The following is a 22,578-nucleotide window of genomic DNA, read 5'->3' on the forward strand; positions in this document are numbered from 1 at the left end:
GGGGCAGGCCTGAAACACGTGCTACCTCCTCGTGTGAACCCCCTTTCTAATAGGCGGCGTCCTGAGGTACCTCCTATAGCACTGACCCTCTCCGATTCCCAAAATTCACACCACAACATCTTCAGGAAATCTAAAACTACTAGAAAAGCTGAAGCAACCTGCCTGTAACAACTGAGGTAAAAGCAGAGAAAATCAAGCAGGGAAGGACCATCACGGGCACCCTTACCTTGCTGTGGGCTCTCCAGTCCTAAACCTTCCTGGGGAGGCGGAAAATGGCAAACGGCCCAAGCAGATTTTCTCCTCTCCTAACAAAGGAAAGTAATTCCTACCTTCGCTACCCCTTCTTCCCCGTACCTGCCACTTGATCATTGTCCCGAGCAACAACGGCGGCCAGGGCTGCACTTAATGGGCAGTCTAATCATCATTTCACACCTGACTCTTCTCCTAGCCATCGGATTTCGACGAACATGGTCTTTTCAACCTTCAGATAAACAATTCTCTGGACATTGCAAAAGTTTGCATTGTCAGTAGGTGCTGGCTGTGTTTCCCATCAACAACCAACCAACCCGAAGATACCACCGTGACATTGCCAGGAAATGGGCACAGATAACACTGAAAAGAAATGTCATCTCCGACGGTCGGTGTTGTTTGTAATACTATGCAGGTTCTTTTGTGCAGAGGAAAAAACTTATTCTAAGCATGTGGTCACAAGAGGAGGACACAGATGGAGACAGATGAACATGCCAACAAACACTGCTTGAACAAATTTGAAGGTATCGTTTGATTCCCTGCTATTTTCTGTATAAATACAAAGTTCTACTTTTGTTATATTTTACATTTCTTTTACTGTTAGAGTCAGAGAAAAACTACTACGGACTTCTTCCTTGAGTGAGAAGGCAGCTTTTTGCAATAAGAAACTGTATTATAGGCCTTCTGACATACCTCCCATTGCGATGCAAACGTGTCATTTATGCGAGCAGATTTAAGTCATGTCATTAAGCAATTATAACGAAGTAGAGTACTGGCAGCGTTCATTTTCTCAGTCTACAAGACACAAGATAATGTCTCCTACTAGAACTTAATCAAATCCATTCCTTCTATTAGCAGCCCTTTCTATGCTACCTACTTAAATTGCTATGAGGAGATTGCTTTAGTATTAATACTTACCCCTCCGACTCTTTCGAAGTGGTCCCCATCTTTTTCAAAGTCTATCAGGTGTCCATTAAAAGACCAGGTAAACATGATATCTAGCGAGTGATCGTGAGATACCTGACAAGGCAAGACGATGCTTTCTCCAACAGTGACATCCATGCTGAAAGGCGACACCATAACCCGGGTTGGATCTACAAACAACAAAGAAAACAAAGCGGGGGGGGAAAAAAGCATTAAACCTGTCCTGAGAAATGGAGAGAGCTGCAGAGCTGAGAGAGATCCTAAGCGGTCTGCCACAACCGCAGCATTGCCACCAGCGCTTGAAAAATTTTCAGTGATTGCTTAGGAAGATCCTTAATGCAACAAGTAAACAACCACACCTTCGATTTTATCCTCCAATACCTTTCTCTTTTTGTTGGACTGAAACACCATTAATAAATCCTCCAGAATCCTCTTCTAGCCACCATCCTGATGAACAAGGAGAAAAGAAAAGGCTGGAAAACAGTCCAGCAGATCTGAAAGGCTTGGTTAAAATTTCTGAAAACGCTTGGTGATCAGAGATTATTTTATTTGAATCTCCTTACTTCAAAGACTTGTTTCACAGTCTTACATTGCTCACCATGGCTATCAAAAAACCTATTCTGCTGTTCCTAAATTAAATGTTGCCTTAGGCAAACACTCGCAGTGTAAAATCTCCAAAACTGGAATGAAGAAGGTTATTTTAAAACCACGAGTGATATCTGCTCGGACCTGGAGAGGGAGAGCCTAGACTAACGTTCCCGTTGTATGTGATGTTTATCGAAAACTCAGTGTTTGCTTAGAATAGCAGCCATGGTCTCTGTCTGATGGGTGGTTTTACATTTTAAATCCACGTAATTTTCTTTGCGTGAATAGTGACCACGCAAAGAATAATTATATACGATGAGCGATACCAATCAAACCTTTCACACCATGGAAACTAAAACTCTGCCCCAATAAGCCAAGCCCTGTAGTAATGTCAGACAGAGGGGTTTTGGGGTAAGACATGGCTCTGGGCGTAGTGACGGCCTGACGTGCAGCTGATTTGGGTCAGTCAGTAGGCCAGACTGACTCACTTTTTAGGACCTCTGTGGTCTTACACGAGATGCCACTGACCTTTGGTGGATGATCAAGGGGGGTCCTCCCTAACAGACCTGTTCTGGCAAGGAAGAACTGAGCAAATATTTTAGGGAGGTGAAGCAGAAGAAAGGTGAGAAAGAGCAGTGCCCTAAACATGCTATTTGCAAAGGAAGGCCCCCAAAACTGTGGATATCTGTGATGCAGCAAGTTCTGGCTGTTAAATCTGGGCAGCCGCAAGTACCAGCTCCACCTTGAGCTTCAGGACTAATCCCTTACTCACAGCTGGAGTTCACATGGATCCTTTACCACTGGTTTAATTGTCTATTTTTCACTTTAGTCGCGTAATATGAACACAATGGTGGCACAGAAAGATGAGCCATGACACATTATGCAGACTTCAGCTCCTCATCTGTGCCCGTGAATTCCCTCTGCCTCTAAAGTTAACATTTGTCTTTCATTTCTGTTGACAAAAATGCCATATTTTTTTTTCTACAGGGCCTCAGAGGAAATGAAAAGGGGAAAAAATATTGTTTAACAACGAGACCAAAAGTCTGAAAATCACATACAGATAGATATTTTTGCTTATTCCAAAAGTCTATTCTGCACAGCTGTCATGCTAAAATACTACGGGCATTATTCATTCTTTGGTATATGAAACTAAAATCTTAACTACTTCTTCTGGGGACTGTGGCCGTCTGCTTAATTCTCTGCTAAAATAATAAGGAAACAGCAACAAATATCTGTACTGGGCAGGACTACTCACCGAAATTCAAGGGATGTGAAGCTGTTCCTGGGTTTTCAAAGACCTTACCAAAAGTGTACAGGAGGTCGTGGAAAAGATTTCATCGCTGACTTGAATAGGCTTCAGATCAAGTCCTCAGGGACTTGGCTGTATTACCTTGAACAAATTTAATTCATCTGTATTTTGGTTTCACTTCTAAGAAAAGAGAGTACCTCTAACCACAGTAGGTGTTACAAGGCTTAACTAATTAATAAAAGGAAAACATTCTAAGTTTCTCAGGAGAAAAGCACTATAAGTGCAAGTTACTAAAATGTTTAATTCTCACCTAGACTTATGACATTGTTTTTGGTTGTAGCTGATGGATCAGGGTTTCACAGTCACTTGGGACTGTTACTACTGCAACTCAAGAAGACCTGAAGCATCCCAAGCTCAGGATGCTACAGAAATGCCCGCACCCGCTGTGGGGCTCAGGCACAGAATCACTTACTGAAATGCCTTTCGGCATCAGAAATTCCTCCTCTGCCCTACTCAAAGCTCATACGAAAAATTTACAAAGGACTTGACTCTGAGATGAAATGGGTGCCTCCCACAAAGCCCTGAGCTCTCCAACACGAGTTCCCTAACGATCTGTGTAAGCCGGGGTCCTTAACAAGCGTCAGCACCGAGGTTTTCTGTAGCTAACCCTCGCCTCCACGGCACCTTCTGCAAGAGGCGAGAAGTCCACACCATAAATCTACTTCTTCCTGCTGCAATGCATGCAGTTTATAAACGTAAAAAGACTGAAACATGGGTGTTTGCTAAAGACCTGCTTTCCAGAGCAGCTTAGCACAGCTTCTGTGGTCATCGTAGGCACTGCAAGTGCCCGGCGCCTCTGAAAATCAGGCCCCCAAGGTTTCAATCCAATCGTGTCAAGAAGCTTTGTAATCTAATAGCTGGCCATACGAGGTTATGGGAACGGCTGACGCAGCTCGGTGACAAACGATGTGCAGGGAGGGCTCTGACCCAAGCCACGCTCAGCGGGAGCGCCAGCCCCAGCAACGTACTTTACAAATCACCCCAAGGAGAATGCTTACCCATCTCTTCTCAAGGACTGGGAAAGCTGAAAAACAAAAACATCCCCTCCCCCGCCTTTAATAGCCCTGGCAGAGGCGTGAACGGAAAATGTTATTCAGAAGCCAACTGAGGGCAGCCGAGCGTAGGCACACCTTGGCGATACGCAGCCAAGTGGTTATCGGAATTATTAGATTTGCATTTTTCAAAATCTGTAACGTCAGGCACTTTTAAAATTATGGTGAGTGCTTTAATGATACCAAAATCGTATTGGGTAGCATCCAAGTCAAAAATAAAAAAAAACCCCACCGCCAATGATTGTTTTGTTCTGAGTTAGCTACTCATTTATTTACTGACCACTTGCAAGGCAAGAGGGGCCATCTAGGGAGACAGATACTATGGGAGAACTGATCTTAATGCTCTGTTACTGTCCTGTCCCCCCTAAGTGCAGGTTATTTTCCTTAGATGTCTTTGCTTAGGAAGGGCACTGTTGCCAAGGTCAGTTAATTAAAAAAAAAAAACCCCTGTGATTTTGGTGATATTCTGGGATGATATTCCCCTTCGGAGCACTCTGGTGCATTTTGAGATAGTTTAAAAAAATAAGGCTAAAAGATTCAGTTGCAGTTAAAGGGCAAGAATTTCTATTAGTAGCATCACCCCTTAGAGCTGCCTGCAGGTTTCTGAGCCCTCCGCAGAGGGAAGCAGCGCCTGGCACTTCCCAGCTCTCCTGCAGAAGGAATAGACAAAAAGCAAGCAAAATTGTTCCAGGTCACTTCTGAGAAAGTTTGTCTGGCATTATTGGGAAGTTTTTAGCGGAGAAATAAGTGAATAGTGCATGCCAGTGGGAGCACTCTCAGGGGTTGAAAAGCCCTGTCATCAGCAGGTAAAATAATCTGGTTTTTAGTCTGAAATAGGAAACAGGTTAAAAAAAATAACTACACTGTAGATGCGAATGTATTCAGTAGGTGTCCTGTAGGTATAGCAAACGCAGTAACAGCAGACGTGAGCAAGTTTGCATTGGCCTGGGCTTGGCTTTGCTATAGAGGCAGAGGACACCTTCCCTGCACAGCCCTGAGAAGGGCAGGAGCAAGGCAGGGCTTACGTACCCTCTGCAGACTGGTTAGGGTTGTCTGTAGGTGTCACTGAAGGTTCAGGGAAGCAGGGAAGCTCCCTCTCAGCCTTCCTTTCATGCCGGCATTTTCAGAAGCACACTTTTTGTGTGACAGAAACGTCACCTCTTTGTTTTACATGCAGTTTTCCTTGCACGCCAGCCAGGCTGGCAGCTCACGGCGTGGCTCAGCTTGCAGCTTGTCCTCAGAGCCAAGATGGTTTGAGCAGCATGAAAGCTCACGGGGATGGTCCTCAGCTGGAGCAAGCCTGCACGGCCACACCGGGACAGGTCTGGATGCCACCGCCATCGGCCCCAGCCTCCCTAGCGGGGAGCACTGAGGCTAGCTGAGCTTTTCTTACCTGTTTTTGCCCTCCGTTCTATCCCTTAGTTTTATTGCTGCAGCACGTTGCAGAGAATTTGGTGTATTTCTGACTGAGTTAACGTATTCGGTTTATATTACAAGAGATTTCAACAAAGTTCTCGTGCTAGTTCAGTTTGTTAGAAGAAACGGAGCCGAGCAGCACCTCCCATCCTTAGGAAGGCTGTAATTGCGTCGCTTCGTCCCTCGTCCCCTGCTAAAGGGAACCTGGATGAACTGTTAGCGCCGCCCGTGTTTCATTTCGGGAAGCTGTGATGCATTTCTGAGCTGCAAACCAGCAGGCTGCAGGCATCACGGGTACGGTCTGAGGGTAACAATTATCCAATCTGAAAAGAAACCATCCCACCCCGATTTCCTATCGATTGGGTGTCCATTAGGAGGGATTACTTGTTTAGGGTAAACAGCTTTGCATCGCTGCCTTTGCTTGTTGTAGCTCACGCAGTGCTATGGTGTGTCATATTGATCTGGTGGACATGACACAGTGGGACACGATCTACAGTGGCACGACATAAGGGACATAAAATGAATCAGAAAGTGACACTCGGAGATAATGCTTTTTTTTTTTTAAAGACAAAAATAAAAAGGTCAGTCCAGAGCATGCAAACATCTTTTGAATGATACAAGAGGACCAGGGCAAAGCAAGAAGCGATGTCACATATATCGTGCCCATCGGCAAGGTTTCAGCGGACCAGAGGGTTTTTTCTGCCTAAAGACGGGCAGGACTGCCCGCGTTAGGTGCCTGCTTGGTGCCCTGTTTCCAGATGTGCTCCCTTCCAGCTTGGCTCTGCTCTGGCGCTGTGGGGGCTGCGTGCTCCACTCCGCAGGGAAGGACTTCAGCGATGCTAATAACCGTGCGCCTTTCATTTAAGGATATCAAAGTGCTTAGTAAACAATGAGATATGCTTTGCCAGCCCTGGCTGCTGAAGCAATATAGAGTATTTTACTATAACAAAAGATTGAACTGTAACATGGTCAGGAGATACAGCTCCTGGTTTTGGCCTCAAATCAGTGGAATTGAGCATCTCAGAGGCAGATTAGAGAAAAGGAGATAATGTCAACGTTTCCAGCACTGGTTTCTGAAACCTGTGCACCTAATACCTAAATGCTTATTTAGGCATCTGTCCTGGCACGGGGGAGGAGGTCAAAGGGGAATGAAGAGAAGGGAATACTCAGGTTTTGACATATTTATCCAGGGTAAAAAACCTGAAGAAATCATAACTCCCCCCAGACTTAACGGTACCTTCAGACTGTTCTACTTATAAGGGAAATTTTCCACGATTTTGCAAGGTCTTATTCCTTCCTTTCTTCTTCCAGCCTTGCCCATTTTGCTTTATCCAAGATTTGTTTGCACTTTAGTGCTGCTGGGTTTGGTTAATGGAAGCTAATGGAAATTTTGTAAAAGACCCTCTACCGAAGGTCCGCAGTATATGTCCCTCTCCCCTTTGCTCTTTTGCCTAAATAGGAAAAGTCTGTTGTAAATATTCATGGCTTTGGAGAGGAAAGTATTGCAAATGGACACAAATCAGCTAGTGAAAACTGCAACAGCTGCTCACGGACAGAAAAAACATGGTCTGGTTCTTTAAATGGAAAAAAAAAACCCCAGTGTTTGTTTTTGCTGAGGGATATGTACATTTTCTTCAAGTACGTAAGAAATATTCGTATCCCACCTATAATACTCAGAGGGCACGTCTGAGTTAAGCAGCAGCGAGAGGCTCAGGCGTGTAATGGCCAGAGCGGCTGCTGCAGAATGCAGAGAGGAGGACGTTTATTCCAGGCTGGACAAGAGGAGACCATATAGACCAAAGCCATTTCAGCATACGAGGCTCTGACTCTCTGCATCATGGATCATCATAGGAACATGCCAGGGCATCTGTTAGCTGTTTAATGAAAGCCAGTGTGGATGACAAGGTAATTTCAGGTTCAAGCATGAATGCTCAACTGCAAGAGTTTATGTTCAATTACCAGATGCTTCAAACAAGCAGCTAAGACAAAGGCGAGCAATGCCAAGCACACACGGCTGCACCCAACGCGAGAGAAAACAGACAGAGCGCTGCTTTTCCTCGGGCTGAATTTCCATTCACGTTGCTGATATTCCTTATGTGGACCCTGGCAGATAAGCAGTAGCTTCAAGTTTGATTAACCATCTAATTACCTAATTCTCTTAAACAGCCATTAATGTTACAATCTTAAAGCTCCAGCTACATTTTTTTCTTTATCTGCATAAACCATTTCATGCACAAGATTTTAAAATAGGTTTTTCTTGTAGATAAACTGTAACTTGAATATTTGGGACTCACTTTTTCTCCTTCTGGAATACCAGCACGTTCACTGCTTTCACTTTGGTTTTCATCAGAGGGAGTAAATAAATGCATTGCAGATCAATGTCCTCTATTTGCAATGACATTTTACATTATTGTATTGATTTCAAGGCAAATCATGTCTGGAGATAATAAAAATCAATCTTGGAAGTAGAATCATCTGTTTCCTATGAGCAACTGAAGAATCAAAGTCCAATACATAAATACTCAAATGTGCTCTAACGTTTCTCTCTCTTCTATTTGTGAATGAAACATTTATCCAAGACCATAAAGTCAAAAGCATCTGAGACTTGATGACTGGCCAAACTTCTGGGAGCTCTTAGTGCTCTGAGCACCATCAGGCACTATGAGAAACGCTGAAGAGAGGAAAACATGACCCTGAACTAGAGAGATTAATAACCGGTGAACAACTAAACACATAGTATGAATTAGCATAGCAAGCTAAGCTACAGTTATCTTAATAGACTGCTTGAGTACTTCATGGGGCAAAATTAAGGTTAAAAAGAAACAGTTTTTTTGCAATTATTTGCAATGTTTGGCCTTTACAATATCACAGACTTGAGCTGTGATGAGTCACCCACGTGCTTTCAGGAGCAGGCACGTGGCTCTCTCTTATGCCAATATAACTCTTCTGTTCCATGTAATCAGCCATTATACATGTGCTCTTGCAAGGCAAGTAACTGATTTATAAGGCACATTTCTTAACAGAAAATTCTGCAGCACTTACAGTATCCTCTGGTGTGTACTATGGTAGTTCAGCCTAATAAAATGTAATCTTATTAAAAGCAAAAGGGACACTATCAGTTTAGGGAAGGGAATTTAGGCTTGGGACTAAAGTCACTTTTCTGATTTTAGAAATATATGTGGTTAGTGGTCTAGATCTTTCCGTGTAATCAGGCAGCACCGATCTTTGGCAACGAAGGCAGTGATACATGGCCAGGTATTTAACGGGGATTAAGGAAAGGAGGAGTGGAACGTTTGACCTTTCCTGGAAGAGCGGAGGCTCTGATTCAGCAATACACTCACTTCAGCTGGGCATTTAGGACATGCTAAAATTGCTTCCTGAAAGAGGATCCTTATCTTGCAGTTTACTTGGCTTAAATCTTGCCATTTCAGAACCACAGCGGTGGGGGGGACGTGCAATTATTTTTAAATAGGTGCTTCGGCACGTTGTGTGAGCCCCTTTCTCTTAGGCAGCCTCTCTTTTCTGTCAGTTTGGGCAAGGGGTTTTTTTTTGAGAGTTTAGATGTTGCTCCCTGTGACTGCTCTCCTAAGTAACCTGTCTATCTAGCTGCTGAGGATCCGCTTCCAAGAATGGCAGCTTCCTTCTCAGCTTCATTCAGAGCTCAACTGCAGTCAAGGTACAAGTTATTAACATATTTCTTAAACTGATATTGAAAAAGTGCTTCCTACAGATTGAAAACTGTCTAAACCTGATGTAAGAGTCTCCCTCCCAGGAATTAATGCCTCCCACCTCCCCGGCAGGGACCAAGCAGTCAATCAAGGGATTGCATTTCTGCATACTCAAATAAGCATTCTTTGTGTGGCTGAATAATAAATGAAGGTTAATTTAAACCTGCAAACACATTAAGAATGGAATTGCTTCAAAGGATACTGGGGAGGGATGCGCCATTATAGCAAAATCAAAGACAAAATATATTAAAATATATCCACTCCACTGAGAATACAGAGTGTTACTTAAATAACAAGAGGGCACAATACTTCATTTTAAGCTCCATTTTACCTAGTGCAATGCAATCTTACCAAATCAAGCTCTCTCCATGCAATTGTGAAAAAGAAAATCATATGTAATGGGGTCTGGAAATGACAATCAAATCTGTCACTCACAGAAATTTGTACCTGCTCTTTATAGCAGCATGCAACAGTGCCTGATTACACTACAAAACCCAAACATCCCTTCTCTATCTCTTTGCATTTCAGACTAAAATAAAAGCCACTTCACTTCAGAGGCGCCTTAAATGAAATAGGTATATTTGACAAATGACTGAACCGTTTGTGACACGCTTTATAGATAACCCAGTGAATTCAAGGTGTCACCTTTTGTGGGCTATTGATTGCAACTAGCTGATATCCGTCTTTTCAAGTATAGAATGATCCACTGTCATTGCAAAAATGATGGCCATCTTACAGAGAAGGTTAATCAGATACAGGAGAAATCATATCTAATCTCTGATAAATTGCAAGTCACTCAAGGATCAATCACCGCCCTCCTTGTAACACAAGCCACAGGCAATTGTGCAAACGTATCACCGCGCGGTGTGCCCTGCAGCCCGCGTACACAGTGGCCAACAGCGTTTTGCCCCTTTGAACAGTTTAGGCTGCTGGGACGGTTGAGTTATGGGGCTTTTAACTATGTTTTGAATAGTAATGACCATAAATAAAAAATTCTCAAGCAGAAGAAGAGCAGCTACAATGTGATACACAGGCATTAAAACTGCAAGATTATGAAGTTACTGGCACAGTCTTTGCATTTTGATGGTACAGTATGTGTTTTAGGTCTTTCCTATCCGAATTCTGTGTCTATTATCTACACCCTCCTCATCAGGACCAAGATGTTAGGAATTAGCTGACACACAAGAATAAATCCCCAATTAAGAGTCATTAGGAACAGATGCCTCCTGAGCTGTCAAACTTACAGAATGGCATGAACATCACTAGCTGGACTTCACAGTTTCCCTTTCCCATCCTTAATGTCACCCAGATCAAGGCTTGCATGTGTCATGAACGTCCTGGGATAAGCAAGTCTCGGCACACAGCTCACTTATCGAGCAGCCCAAGTCACATTCAGCTTCCCAAGTACTGGTGTGAACGCAGTGTGTCGCCATTCGTATCGGTGAGGGGAACTGGATGGGAGCACCTACTGATACCCCTGGAAACAGAAGTTTGTACTGTTATATTAATATTAAAATATTGGGCAAATTTAAGTTCATTCTACTTCATATCCAATATGTTTTAACTTGGTTAAAATAAACCTTCGCACTAAACTGCTATATCAATATATTTACCCGGAGTTAGTAAAACCCACATACACACTGCAATACAGGTATCTGTTTAACTACCATTTTATACAATAATGCTGTCTGCAGGAAGACACAATACCTCTTGGTTCTCAACATTAATACAATTATTTCTCAGTAATGCACCATACCTTATTATTATTATTATTATAACCAAACTATACTTGCAATAGAGCCATAGTCACACACAGGCATAGAGGATGTCACAGGATCATTCTGGTATTTATCTACATATCACCTAAAGTAAATTTATTTTCATTACTACATGCATGTGTGACTCTATGTTCAGGGATGTCCCTAACTTAATCCGGCACTATCTTCTTTACGTTGGGATTTTGGCCATCACACGCTGTAGCACGAAATACAGACCCACAACGCCCCTTAAGCTGCCTTACAAAACCAGCCGAAGGGAAGCATCTCCTTTCACTTTCATTTGGTCAAGAGTCAAGGCCTACTGCAGTCACTTTTGTATTTGGTTTTAGGGACTTTTGGCCTTGCTTTAAATTTAAATTTGCTGCAGAATAAGAAGAGCACTGGATCTAAGATTTTACTTCTGTGATATGAGGCTAAAGGTCTCGCTGCAATTAAAAGAGGAATTTAGAACATGTAGCAATTTTTTGCATGCTTTCCCAGCGTCCTTGTCCTGCCCTTGGAGGACCTGTCTTAGGGACAGTGACCGGAGAGACTTCATAATGGCCAGCACTTAGAAACGTAACTTAGGTGTCAGAACTAATGGTTTTATTTGAAACTACGACCCCTGTGCTCCACATCAGCAGAATATACTGTGTATTTCCATTGCTAACTTGGTTTGGCCAGTGTATCCTGAGGGGTTACCCTGTGTGGGTGGGGAAAACTCTTACGTCACAAACGAACCAGCAAGTTTTGCCCTGGCTATATAATTTTCATCAGTTTCCTCCAGCTGTGACGTCATGGTTACGGAGACAAAGAACTAGGACCTACTGAATATATGTTCATTATAGCACCAAGGACGATTCCAAAGCCAAACTTCTGCCATTTGGCAGTTCTACCTCTTCTCAACCCTACTTTTAAAATACAAACCCACTCCAGTTCAGCAGGTTCTCTGGCTGCTTCCAGACACCTTAACCCTCAGGTTCGGTGGAGCTCTAAGGAGCAGTCAGGACTTACTCTCTTACTCTGACTTTCCTCATTTCTAACGTACAATTCCTTTTTGCCCTTCCTCCCTCCACCTCTTGACAGACTGAAAAAAGAAAAATTTATTGACAGAAAGTGGGATATCAAGACTCGCTAATTTTAGTAAGTACCAAATGTATTTGTTTATTAAAGAGTTGGAATCTCCACTGGAACACAAAACTCAATATAAAGACCCAAGAACACTGCAGAGAGTTTCCCACTGGAACTCATGGCTATCTGTCATTAGGAAAAACGACCACCTCCATTTTCACCATGGAGTGTTTATCTCCTGCTGTTACTACAATGGCTTATCTGCTGGGTAGGATGCTGCATCCATCCTGTGAAAGCCTTCCACCAAAGTATCTCTCTAAAGCAGCATCTGCTCCTTCTATTTTATAATTAGAATATAATTAGTAGAAGCTCTCGCAAATAGGTCCCATAGAGAAATGTCTCTACCACACAAAAGAAAAGTCCTAAAATTCCCAAGCTATTTACAATCTACACTAAAAAGAAATCTGGGCATTCCCCTGGCGCCTCGGGAAATGACATCCAGATGACATAATTAAGAAGCTGTTATGCAGTGGGCAGGACGAGGCGTGACAATCTGCGGGCAGGTAGGGCAATCAATTATGCAAATAACTTTTAAAAATGTATTTTCAGTTTCAAATCTTGTCAGGTCAGCTCAGAAGGTCAGCCTCAAATAAAATGTCAAACTTTTTAATAAACTAAACACTCGGAAAAAACCTATTGCTGTCACGGGTAGCATCCAATTTTCTTCCAGTTAAAATTATTTTACAACAAAATTGAAGCAACTATTTAAATATAATGTTTCTAATAGAAAGTGAATGCCTCTAGTTAATAATTATAATGCTGAATTCTTATCTAATTTGTACACATTGATAACAAAAGTTTAAGTCTATTCAGGCCAACTTGTGGAAAATATACATCATCAAAAAGTACCTGCGAGTTTAAGCCAAGTGAGGAAAGCGCAATAGCTTTCTCAGCTACAAACCTCAGGAATTTACAAGTATCCGAAGAACTGAGTCAGGCAACAGGGAGAGGAAAAGCAAGAGAGACGGGGCGATTTTAGCTCTCTCCAGCAGCATTCAGCGAGGGAGCGTATCCAGACCCGCAGGCTCGCACATGGCTCCCGACTGGGGCAAGCCCGCCTGTAAACTGAATATTTCGACTTTGAATCTCAACCAAGTGTGAACAATTAAGCTTAACAGAATTCCATCGAAAAAAGAATTAGGTAAGCAAAAGAAGGGGAAGAGGATAGAGCGAAGAGCAAGGCTGCTCTGTGGGGCGAAGGCCAGCACGAGCCCGGACCTCAGAGCAAGAGGGAATAAAACAAGCTTTCCTCTTTACTTTCTGTCTGACCTTGAGCAAGTCATTAAAAGTCTCTCCTGCCTTATTTGCCCAGCCTATAAAATGGAACTAAGACCTTCATTATAAACTGTTTTGTCATCTTATACCACTGTGCACTGCAGATCTTTTTATTTAAGATTAACTTTTCTTGAAACCCCGTCGAAACTGCCACGCTACCACAGGCAAGGCTGAAGCCCAAACACCTATTTCCGAGCAGATCAAGCGACAGTAAGAACAGAACCGATAAAACAAACCTTGAAGAAAGAAATTCTGGGCCACAAAGATCTAATTTGTTTCCTGGGGAAGGCAAGATGTCTCAATGTCCTGTGCTCTCTTGCAAGGAAGTTACTCATTTCTCCGTGTTCCAATTAATTAGTGACACAGTGAGAAGGCAAACCCTTCTTCTGAGGGTCATGCTACTGTTTTGCTCTCTCGTTGGTTGAGCCCCAGCCCTGATGTTACGGGAAGGAGCAGGATGGAGGCAGGATCACAAGTGAAATGAAAATAACAACCCGCAAGACCATCCCGTCATTATAACTTGCACAAAATCCCCAGCTCCTACTTCTACTGAATAAATATTCAACACAGAGCATCATTAAAAAGTGTCCCTGACATTTCTCCTGTTACATGGCATTTTATTTCAAATTAGCCACAAGTTTTTCTTATGTAAATAATTTCAAAACAGGAATCAAGACCCAACTTGCAAAGATACACATAGAGGAGGCACAAATAGCACATCAGCGCTACCGTCTCTCCTCTCAGCCTGGTTTCAGCGACGGATGAGTTTGGCCCCGAGCACACAGCTTTGCAAGGGCTTCAGCCACGGGCTACAATATTTCTCCCCAAAACTCCCACTCGTGGCTCTCTGCTGCGGGAAATGATGGTTATCTTCAACTGCACCAAACAGTTTAGTTACCAGGACTAAGGGATTCAGGCTTGGATTTTTACAGACTTTCTACTGTGCGCTTAGACATGGAAGGAACTTAAATTTTCACTGGTGGAATACTTCTGACTTTCTAAATAAACTCTAATTATTATTGAAATATATTCACAATGTAGCTAAAAGAAAACGCAGTGCTAAAAGCTACAACTTTGGTCTCTAGTTCTTCATGATACAGTTAAAAACTTCAAACATAATGAAAGCAAAATTCATATTCCAAATGTGTGCGGGACAGAGAGAGACAGAGGAAACCAACCCAAGCCACAGTGAGTCAATTCAGTGACCAAACGTCTTTGTATTTCAGAGTCAACCTGCTTTGGAGTCATCAACATTCGTATTCGTGTCGCATTCCCAAATGGATGGTTTGAGCATGGTGATACAGTACCCCCATCACCATTTTGGGATTAAGACATGGGACTCTAGTCTTCCTATTAACTTTGGTGGGATTGCGCATAATCTTACTTAAGGTGCATTAGAAGAGGTGAAAATCGGGTCCCAGGAGTCCCTAATATTGCAACCACCACCTCACCATAGTTCAGCAGCGCTTCAGTTACTCTCTGATGTGTCAGAACCCATCACTCCCAGTCTTTCTCCATGTGCCGCTTGGCTATTATTATCTGATAAGCAACTTTGAGTAACCTGTTTGCAATCCAGCTAGGCTCGGGGAGAAAAAAATCACCACAGCTCAAAACCTCAGAAGTTTGGTTCTGCTAAGCTGCTTCCAAAAATGCTTCTGAGGAAATAACACAAAAGGACTGATATTTCCCCAAGTACTGTCCCAGATTCTTTTCTTCAACACTCTTACACTTTTTCCTCCTACGACAGAAAATGTGCTTTCTAAACATTTCCTCTGTATCTTTGATGTTAAAAACATAGCCTTCAGGCCAGTCTGTTCTTAGTCACTATTTTCAAGGATATAAAGTTCTTAGGATAAGAGAGTCATTATCACTTCCCCCCTTTATTCTCCCACACTGCTTCCTTCATCCTTACCTCAAATGGAGATCGGCAGTCACTGTCCCGAGGCATGCCGTGTTTAGATCCCAAACTGCACAGTCAGACTGAATTGCTTTCGTGTGGAGGGAACCAGGGAGACCTGCTCCCATCTTCCACAACAGGACCGTATGCCACAACGATCTCGGTTTTCTCTGTTGTTGTGTTTTCTCCTAAAGTGTGGCCCTAATTTACCCAAGATTTGTGGGTTTCCCCTGAAACTCAGGTCTGGAAGTTTATCCCACTGCATGCGTTGGAAAAGTACAAACTGTATGTATCCTCCTTTGGGATGACGATCAAAGTCATAACGTTAGTAGACTTACAGTGCAAGACCTTGAGCAAAGAAACATGGGATCACATCGCACAGCAGCCCAGAAACTGTCAAGTTTCATTTCCTAGAAACCAAAATAATTTCATGAAACTAAAAGCTTGAGGGGACAGATCTTCCACTGCCAGAGCTTCCTGGTAACTCCACTAAGACACACAAAGCTGCAGGAACTGAGATACGGCCCCTTATATCCAAGCCCAGTTGGACTCCCTTCTTCTCGAGTAGCCCGCACGTGTGCAGAGCCAGCGGCACGGACTCCCTGTTAGCCGCCAGAGCCGCCGGCACGGGAGAGGTCAACCAGCCCAGCTCCCCCCGGCCGGCCTCCTCTCTGGGGCACACTTCTGGCTTGCCCCGCGCGGCGGTACTTCCTCGTTAATGGGTTGTACCGTGCCGGCTCGTCCGACAGACCTCAGCTCGTCCTGCTTCTCGTAGTGGCTCTTCTCCAAGGGCTAAAGTAGCCTCGGCAAGAGCGAGGGAAATGGGTGGGAAACGTTGAGTCGAACACATTTCCTTTCTTACGAATTTGTGACTGTCCCTGGTCTGATAGCAATTTCCAGCTAACAAGCTCTGGCTAGTCTTCTTCACTTACAAAATTAACTTGGATGAAATAGTTTGTTGCTTATATTTTATATATAACCACATACATAAGCACACAGACATAAAATTAAATGCACTACATTTATTTTGATTAAAATATCTATCAGAAGTCTGTGGTCTATGGTTTCATTTTACCTATGGTGGGTTTTCGTTTACATTCAAAACCTGAAAAATATTTTAACCTTCCTGAAATGGATCACATTAAAATAAATTAAAGCAAGTTGATAAAAAGTGTAAATTAACCTGCCTTCATCCCAGTAAGAGCCTGTGTTTAACCTATAGGTCGTCTCCTCTTTCAGGTGATGTATGGATTTGATCTTCAGTGATGGCTGAACAACTCAATCTTCTGTTGATGATTGACAACTCCTGAACCTCTTGCTTTTTTGGGAGAGGACAAGAAAATTCCTAAAATGAAAGCACTGAGTTTTTTAAGGAATTATTCTAAACCTTTTTTTTTATGGCAGGAGAGTTTGCGACAATGCTGACCCTGCAACACAGTGTGGGTTTAAGGTAAAAATACAGAACAAAAATATTAAATCTTCCCCCCCTTAAGGTATACAGACATAATGGTTGAATTTTTCTAAAGAAAGTATTTTTCTTCCACATCATGTTCTGAATCAGGTATATTTATGAGCATCAGCCGCTCATTCTTGTCTTGACTTCCTTATTTACCTGTGCAGTTATCAGTTTTAAGACCCCTGATGTGCCTGAACACTGGCTGGGGGTCGGAGGGACACAGAGGAGAAAGGAGAAGGCAGTGGGAAGGGAAGTGGGGGGAAGAATCTGCTGCATTTACCGTGATTCAGAGCAAATATTTCACACCAACTGGCACTCTCTACATCAGGATCTGATAGGCAAAGTACCTGGAGAAGCTGCTCCGTGAGAGCCAATATATTTGTATTTTTTTGCTTTTAAAAATATAACTGTAACAATGCTAGAGATAAGTCCAAAACTGGCAAGAGAGATAGGCTGGAGATCTATGCTTTTTAATATCAAGCTCTTCACCAAGACGACTTTTATCACGTTAATGGCTAAATCACACTGATTGTAAAACAGCCAAAACGCGGCAATTAGTACGGCCTGTGACAGCCGCAGAAAACGAAACGCACGAGGTTTTCCGTGCAAGCCAGATGGATATCTTCAATATATTTCTTATTGTCTGCTTGTGGTAATATGTTCAATTAAACTGAACCAGTACTACAGAAGACCCTTTGAATTCCCTGAAAAAAATTAATTGTCTGCTGCAAATTTAATGAAGCTTAACAGTTGTATTATGTTTACAAGTTTTATTTGTTACGATCAGTAAGTGTTTACAAGGGAAGAAACCCTAACTTACTTCACTCAGCTACCCCTAAGAGCAAACCATTGGTATTTTACAGCTGATTTCATTAACATGTTTCTTTGCCATTTACTGTTTTTGTCCTTAGCAGCCGACCTAATTTTTTTCTCTCCCAGATGAGAAGCCGGCAGCTTTTCCGGTGCTGTTCATTCACGAGCGGTCGCGAGTTCAGTCTCACTCCGCAGTTTGACCATGAACTTGTGTTGCGACACATCCCCAAAGGGGCCGAAGGAGTTACCCATGGGCTGGGCCCTCCGACGCTTGCTACGATCCTCGCCAAAGCTCGAGCAAGGTCACCGGCCTTCCCCAGCATAAGGCAGCTAATAGTTCACAGCTGTTGTGTTTGACAAGCTCACGTTAAGGAAATCAAAAGCAAAAGGCGCCTCTGAGCGGACCTGAGGAGGGGTGGCTTTGGGGAAGGCTCGATGGTAGACAAGGCATCTGCTTCTCCTTTTGCCACTTCTGTAATCTCAGGATAATTACGACCCTTTTGCTTCAATTAACTGTCAGAAAAATGGAAATGCTGACATGATACCCAGCTATTGCATCTTCCCTGGGGTGCTTTGGGGCTGACCTGATTTTTCTGATGACCTCGGGTTCTCACCTGAACGGAGGTGGGAGAAAAACCCAAGCGCTTACCAGACTCAGGTGTAACACGCACAGAGGAGACGCACCTGCCAGCTCTGGAACACAAAGGTGAGCTCCTAACAGCTGCAGAAGGAAATTCGGATAGGCATCATACAACCTCTGACTGTGCTTTGCAGTTGGAAATAAACATATAAGTTGCCTGAAACTATAAAATACTTGATTAAGCCTTGTGTTTGAAGTGCCATATGGAGAAGAGCTCCTTAAAAGCTGCAAGACCCTGAGGTATCTACTGGATACCAGCTCCGCCACCAGCTTCTACTTGAATTTCTTCCACCCAGGGTTCATTAAGGAGACCCAGCAAAGTGCAGCCTGAAGCACTGGGGCTACCGCGGTTGAGGGGAGGGAGGAGTAGAGACAGCGGATGCACAGCTCTCTCATTTATAATTGTGCTTTTCATGCACTGCTTTGGGTCATAATTTTATTTAAACCTAGCAAAAGACCCTTAATTGTGTCCTAGAAATAATTGGTGTTGGTGGAAATAGTCCAATTAGAGCTGAATAGATTCCTTCGCAATTTTACAGCCAAAGATTATTGCTTTCATTGTCAATTGTTAAAATCAAGCATTTGCTACTGGTTGTGAGTTAGAAGTCAAGAAAAGATTTTCAAACTTAAAAAATGCTTTATTTCCTAAACGTGAACATACAGCAACATGTACTCACAAATAAATCAGTGCTTACATATCTCTATGGCTCTTTTTTGCCTATAAAACCCTGATTTAGAGATTCTGGAGAACAACAGTTTGTACTCTAAATTGGCTTTTTCTCCCTGAACTTTTTTAAAACAATGTGTTAAGCCTGATAAGGGGTGGTCATTCATGTCTGGATTACGTACAAAAACTGTGTCCAGCAACTACTAAAAAACCCTTTAACAATAATAAAACTTCTTTTGCCTTTTTCAGAGTTCTGTGCCTTTGGTAAGTGCAGAACATCTTGGCTTTGATACCAGCCAGACACACACCTCGTGTGCTATCCAGCGTAATTATAAAAAGCCCATAAAATATGAACAGCCCTAAAGTGCTGCTCTGGGATTATTACTTTAAACTCTACCTCTCTTTTTGAAATTATATTTTGTGCTTTCAACACCAGGTGTCATTAACCAGGTCCCTTCTTAAAGGCTGAGGCATAACCAACACGAATTTAAATTAGATTGAGTTGAAGCGTGAGGAAAGAAGAATAAAGACCTTGCATGACCTTAAACACTGCTAGATCAAGACCGACCTCAGAAAGAGTGATGATGGGGCTATTCACGTTTCAGAATGACTAACCACTAAACCCACGACATATGGACGGATGGTATGGGAAAAGCCTGCAATAGCTTTCTGGGACAGCTTTCCATATGAGCAAAGAAGCAGCAATGTATCTGAGGGGGGAAAAATCAGGGAGGTATAGAGAGGGTTTCTGGTAATGTGGAGAGTGCTTAAATGGGTCAACGGGTAAGTATCTGCTGTATTTTTCCCCTGGTTAGAGTAAAAAACATAACATCTTAATGTATGGCTTCCTCTCCCTCTTGGGAAAAAAGTCAAACCTCCACCCCAAGCAATTGATATCCCAGTGGCTCAGAAGCAGCCAGGAGATAGTTGAGAACAGCTTGTAAAATTCCTGGCCCTGCAGTTATTTGTATTAGCTGATGGAAGGAAAAAAACCCAAAAAGGACACTCACGAAAACACACACGCTCCTTGCTGAAAGATTGGCGTTTTGCACAACTGCAAAGCAAAACCGCTACAGAATTCCTCTGTAGCCAGATCTGAGTACAGCCTAACAAGGAGGGACGCTTTGTTAATGCACCCAACGCCTCCGCAGAGGTCAGTAGATTTATTTCAACAAAGCCATATGTATTTTTGACTAAGAAAAAGATCAGGTTTATTAAACACCACCTTTTTTTATTGATGGAGTCAGTAATGGCACTATTTGAGAACGAGCTTGGTTGTAGGCAAGCCCAGCATTTGCTGATCTTGGTGGTGCAAATGGCCATAGCTTTAGATTTAAGGCTGGCACTGAAGCTAAAGCAGATGGTAAAGAACAGAGTCAGCAATACTGGCTCTGTTATGCAGAATCAGTGCCTGTGATAACGGAAATAAATTAAGTATAAACCAAGATATAAATAGACACACACACCTTCCTAAGGATGGAAATAATTTTGTAAGGAAGCCACAACTGTCATCTAAAACTCGTACGATAATGCTCTGGATGGTCACTCTGGGTTGAGTTTATGAGTATCCAACAAAAAAAAAATCAGAATCATGGTAATGTGTAAACATTTCCAAAAGAATAAAATAATTCTCTGAAAACCCATGAGGGATATTCTGACGATATGAGTCTCCATCTGATTTTGATCTATTTTCTGAGTTTTATTCTTTAGACTACTATAACATAAACATGGGATTAATTCAAAAGTCTGTCTAGACCCTTAAGTTTATAAACAAATACTAGATTAAAAAAAAATCAAACTGAAGGCATTACACTAAGTTGCCTTTAACACAATTACGGGGAGTTATGATGATGTCTTCAAAGATAAAATGAACTACAAATGACTGAAACTGTGCTCCTGTGAAATGCAATAGCCGGTGTTTCACGATGAGCACTGCTGGCGCACACGCCCCTGCGACCAGCCTCTGCGCCGTTCAGCTTCAGAAGGCTGATGGGTACGAAGGTATCAAAGTCACCTCAGCCCAGCCGAAGAACATTACGAACAAATAGAAAAGGAAGCATAAGCAGTTCTGTTTGATTGCACATGTGCTCGTTAGCACATACCAGCTTACTGTATTACGTGGAAATTAAGCCACAAATGACTTAAAGAAACCCTGCACCATGCTTTATCGGCCACGTTCAACCCAAAACTTCTGAAACATGCGCTAGCGGACAGATGGTCGGTCATTAGGGCGCGATGTCTCTCCACGGGCACACACCTGTGGAGCTGGAGAACTAAACTCTCTTCAGTTCTTTATGGGCAGCATAATATTCGTGATCTCTGAAGGTGAAAGAATGGTTACTCCTGATCTACTAAGACAATCCAGAGCAGTATAAGTCCACTCTAGCCCCATGGATACGAGGCAAGCACGACACGTTTTCCAAAGAACACAGTTCAATACTGATCAAGCGACGTCGAAACGGTGACAACCACGGATGGCCAGAAGGGCCAGGAAGGCCATCGCATCCCATGACGCTGTTTGCACAGAGCGCGAATGCTGGGTGCAGGCTGGGCAGCGCAGCGCTGCCCCTGAACGACGAGCCCAGCTACTTTTGAAAGACTAGAATAACACAGTAAGAATTGCAGGTTTAATGGCAGTAACATCTGAAGCCTCTGAAAAGTTCCTCAATAATGGGCCAGAATTTACAGTATTTAATTAATCATTGCAATTTTAAGAGCAATACACCCATTCGACGTTCAGACAAAGGAATAGGCTTAGAGCGGGAAATATGCAGTTTTACAGAAAATAATTTGGATCACTGTGCTGGACAAAATTAGGACTATCAGTCTATACAGGCATGAGAAAAAAATAACCTCCTGACATTATCTTTGTATTCTTTTTCTGCTAGAGTGACACGGATACCAGCTAACAAAAGTTCTCTTGCTTTTACTGCCTTGAGCCCTCCCCTGACAGTCCAAACGAGACGAGCTAATGGCAGTAGGAAAATGTTAAAGGTGCATCATAATGAAACAAGCAAATAAAGCCATCGGAACTTGCCCTTTCAGAGATGCAACAACGTGACCGGAGTTGCTGTACCGCCCGACGAGAACAGAAACGTACAGACTCTACCAAGCGTTCACACGCTGTTTCTGCCTGTTAAACCACTGCAATAAGGGGACTGGAAAGGCCTGGATCATCCTGGTCTGCAATCAAAGGCAACTGGCTAATAAATGGTATGAAAAGCCAGTTTCTGGCAGGCTGGAGTGCTTTGAAAGCCGAGAGCATCTCCGCTGCAGGACAATGCCTGCCACCGCTCCTCCGTGGCCAGTTCCACACCCACAGCTCCCAGTACGGACGCAGCAGCAGCCCCGCTCCCCTGCGCATCCGCTCGTCTGCCGGAGCGCGGCACATCGCTCCTGCCTACTTGGAAATGACGAAGGACCACACCGTGAAGCTACAGGCTGCGGAGTCAAGCTGAATGAGTAGATTTATAGATAGATTTTTATATAAATTTACATAAAATTTATATAAATATATATATTTATATAGAGGAAGATTTATAGCTCAGAACACGACCAAAAGGAAAGCAGACGTGTGAGAAGCAGCCACACATGGCTACGGTGAGCGCCACGACCCACTCTCCTCCAACGCCACAAAAGCAAAGCTGGCCACAGGCTCATCGAGATATTCGGTGTATCT

The 22,578-nt window shown here is 43.0% G+C and overlaps 1 protein-coding gene across 3 annotated transcripts in view; it reads right to left on the reverse strand.

Annotated features, from left to right (window-relative positions):
- The window catches only part of LOC104047469 (contactin-4), a 353,961-nt gene that overhangs the window by 14,885 nt on the left and 316,498 nt on the right, over window positions 1-22,578 (reverse strand). For all 3 annotated transcript variants that reach the window (XM_064453439.1, XM_064453440.1, XM_064453438.1), the window contains one exon: window positions 1,168-1,343. In XM_064453439.1, coding sequence (XP_064309509.1) covers window positions 1,168-1,343 — 176 coding nt within the window. The remainder of the gene's footprint in view (window positions 1-1,167; window positions 1,344-22,578) is intronic.

The sequence above is a fragment of the Phalacrocorax carbo genome, chromosome 6 (genome assembly GCF_963921805.1).
Source record: "Phalacrocorax carbo chromosome 6, bPhaCar2.1, whole genome shotgun sequence".
NCBI classification, from domain to species: domain Eukaryota; kingdom Metazoa; phylum Chordata; class Aves; order Suliformes; family Phalacrocoracidae; genus Phalacrocorax; species Phalacrocorax carbo.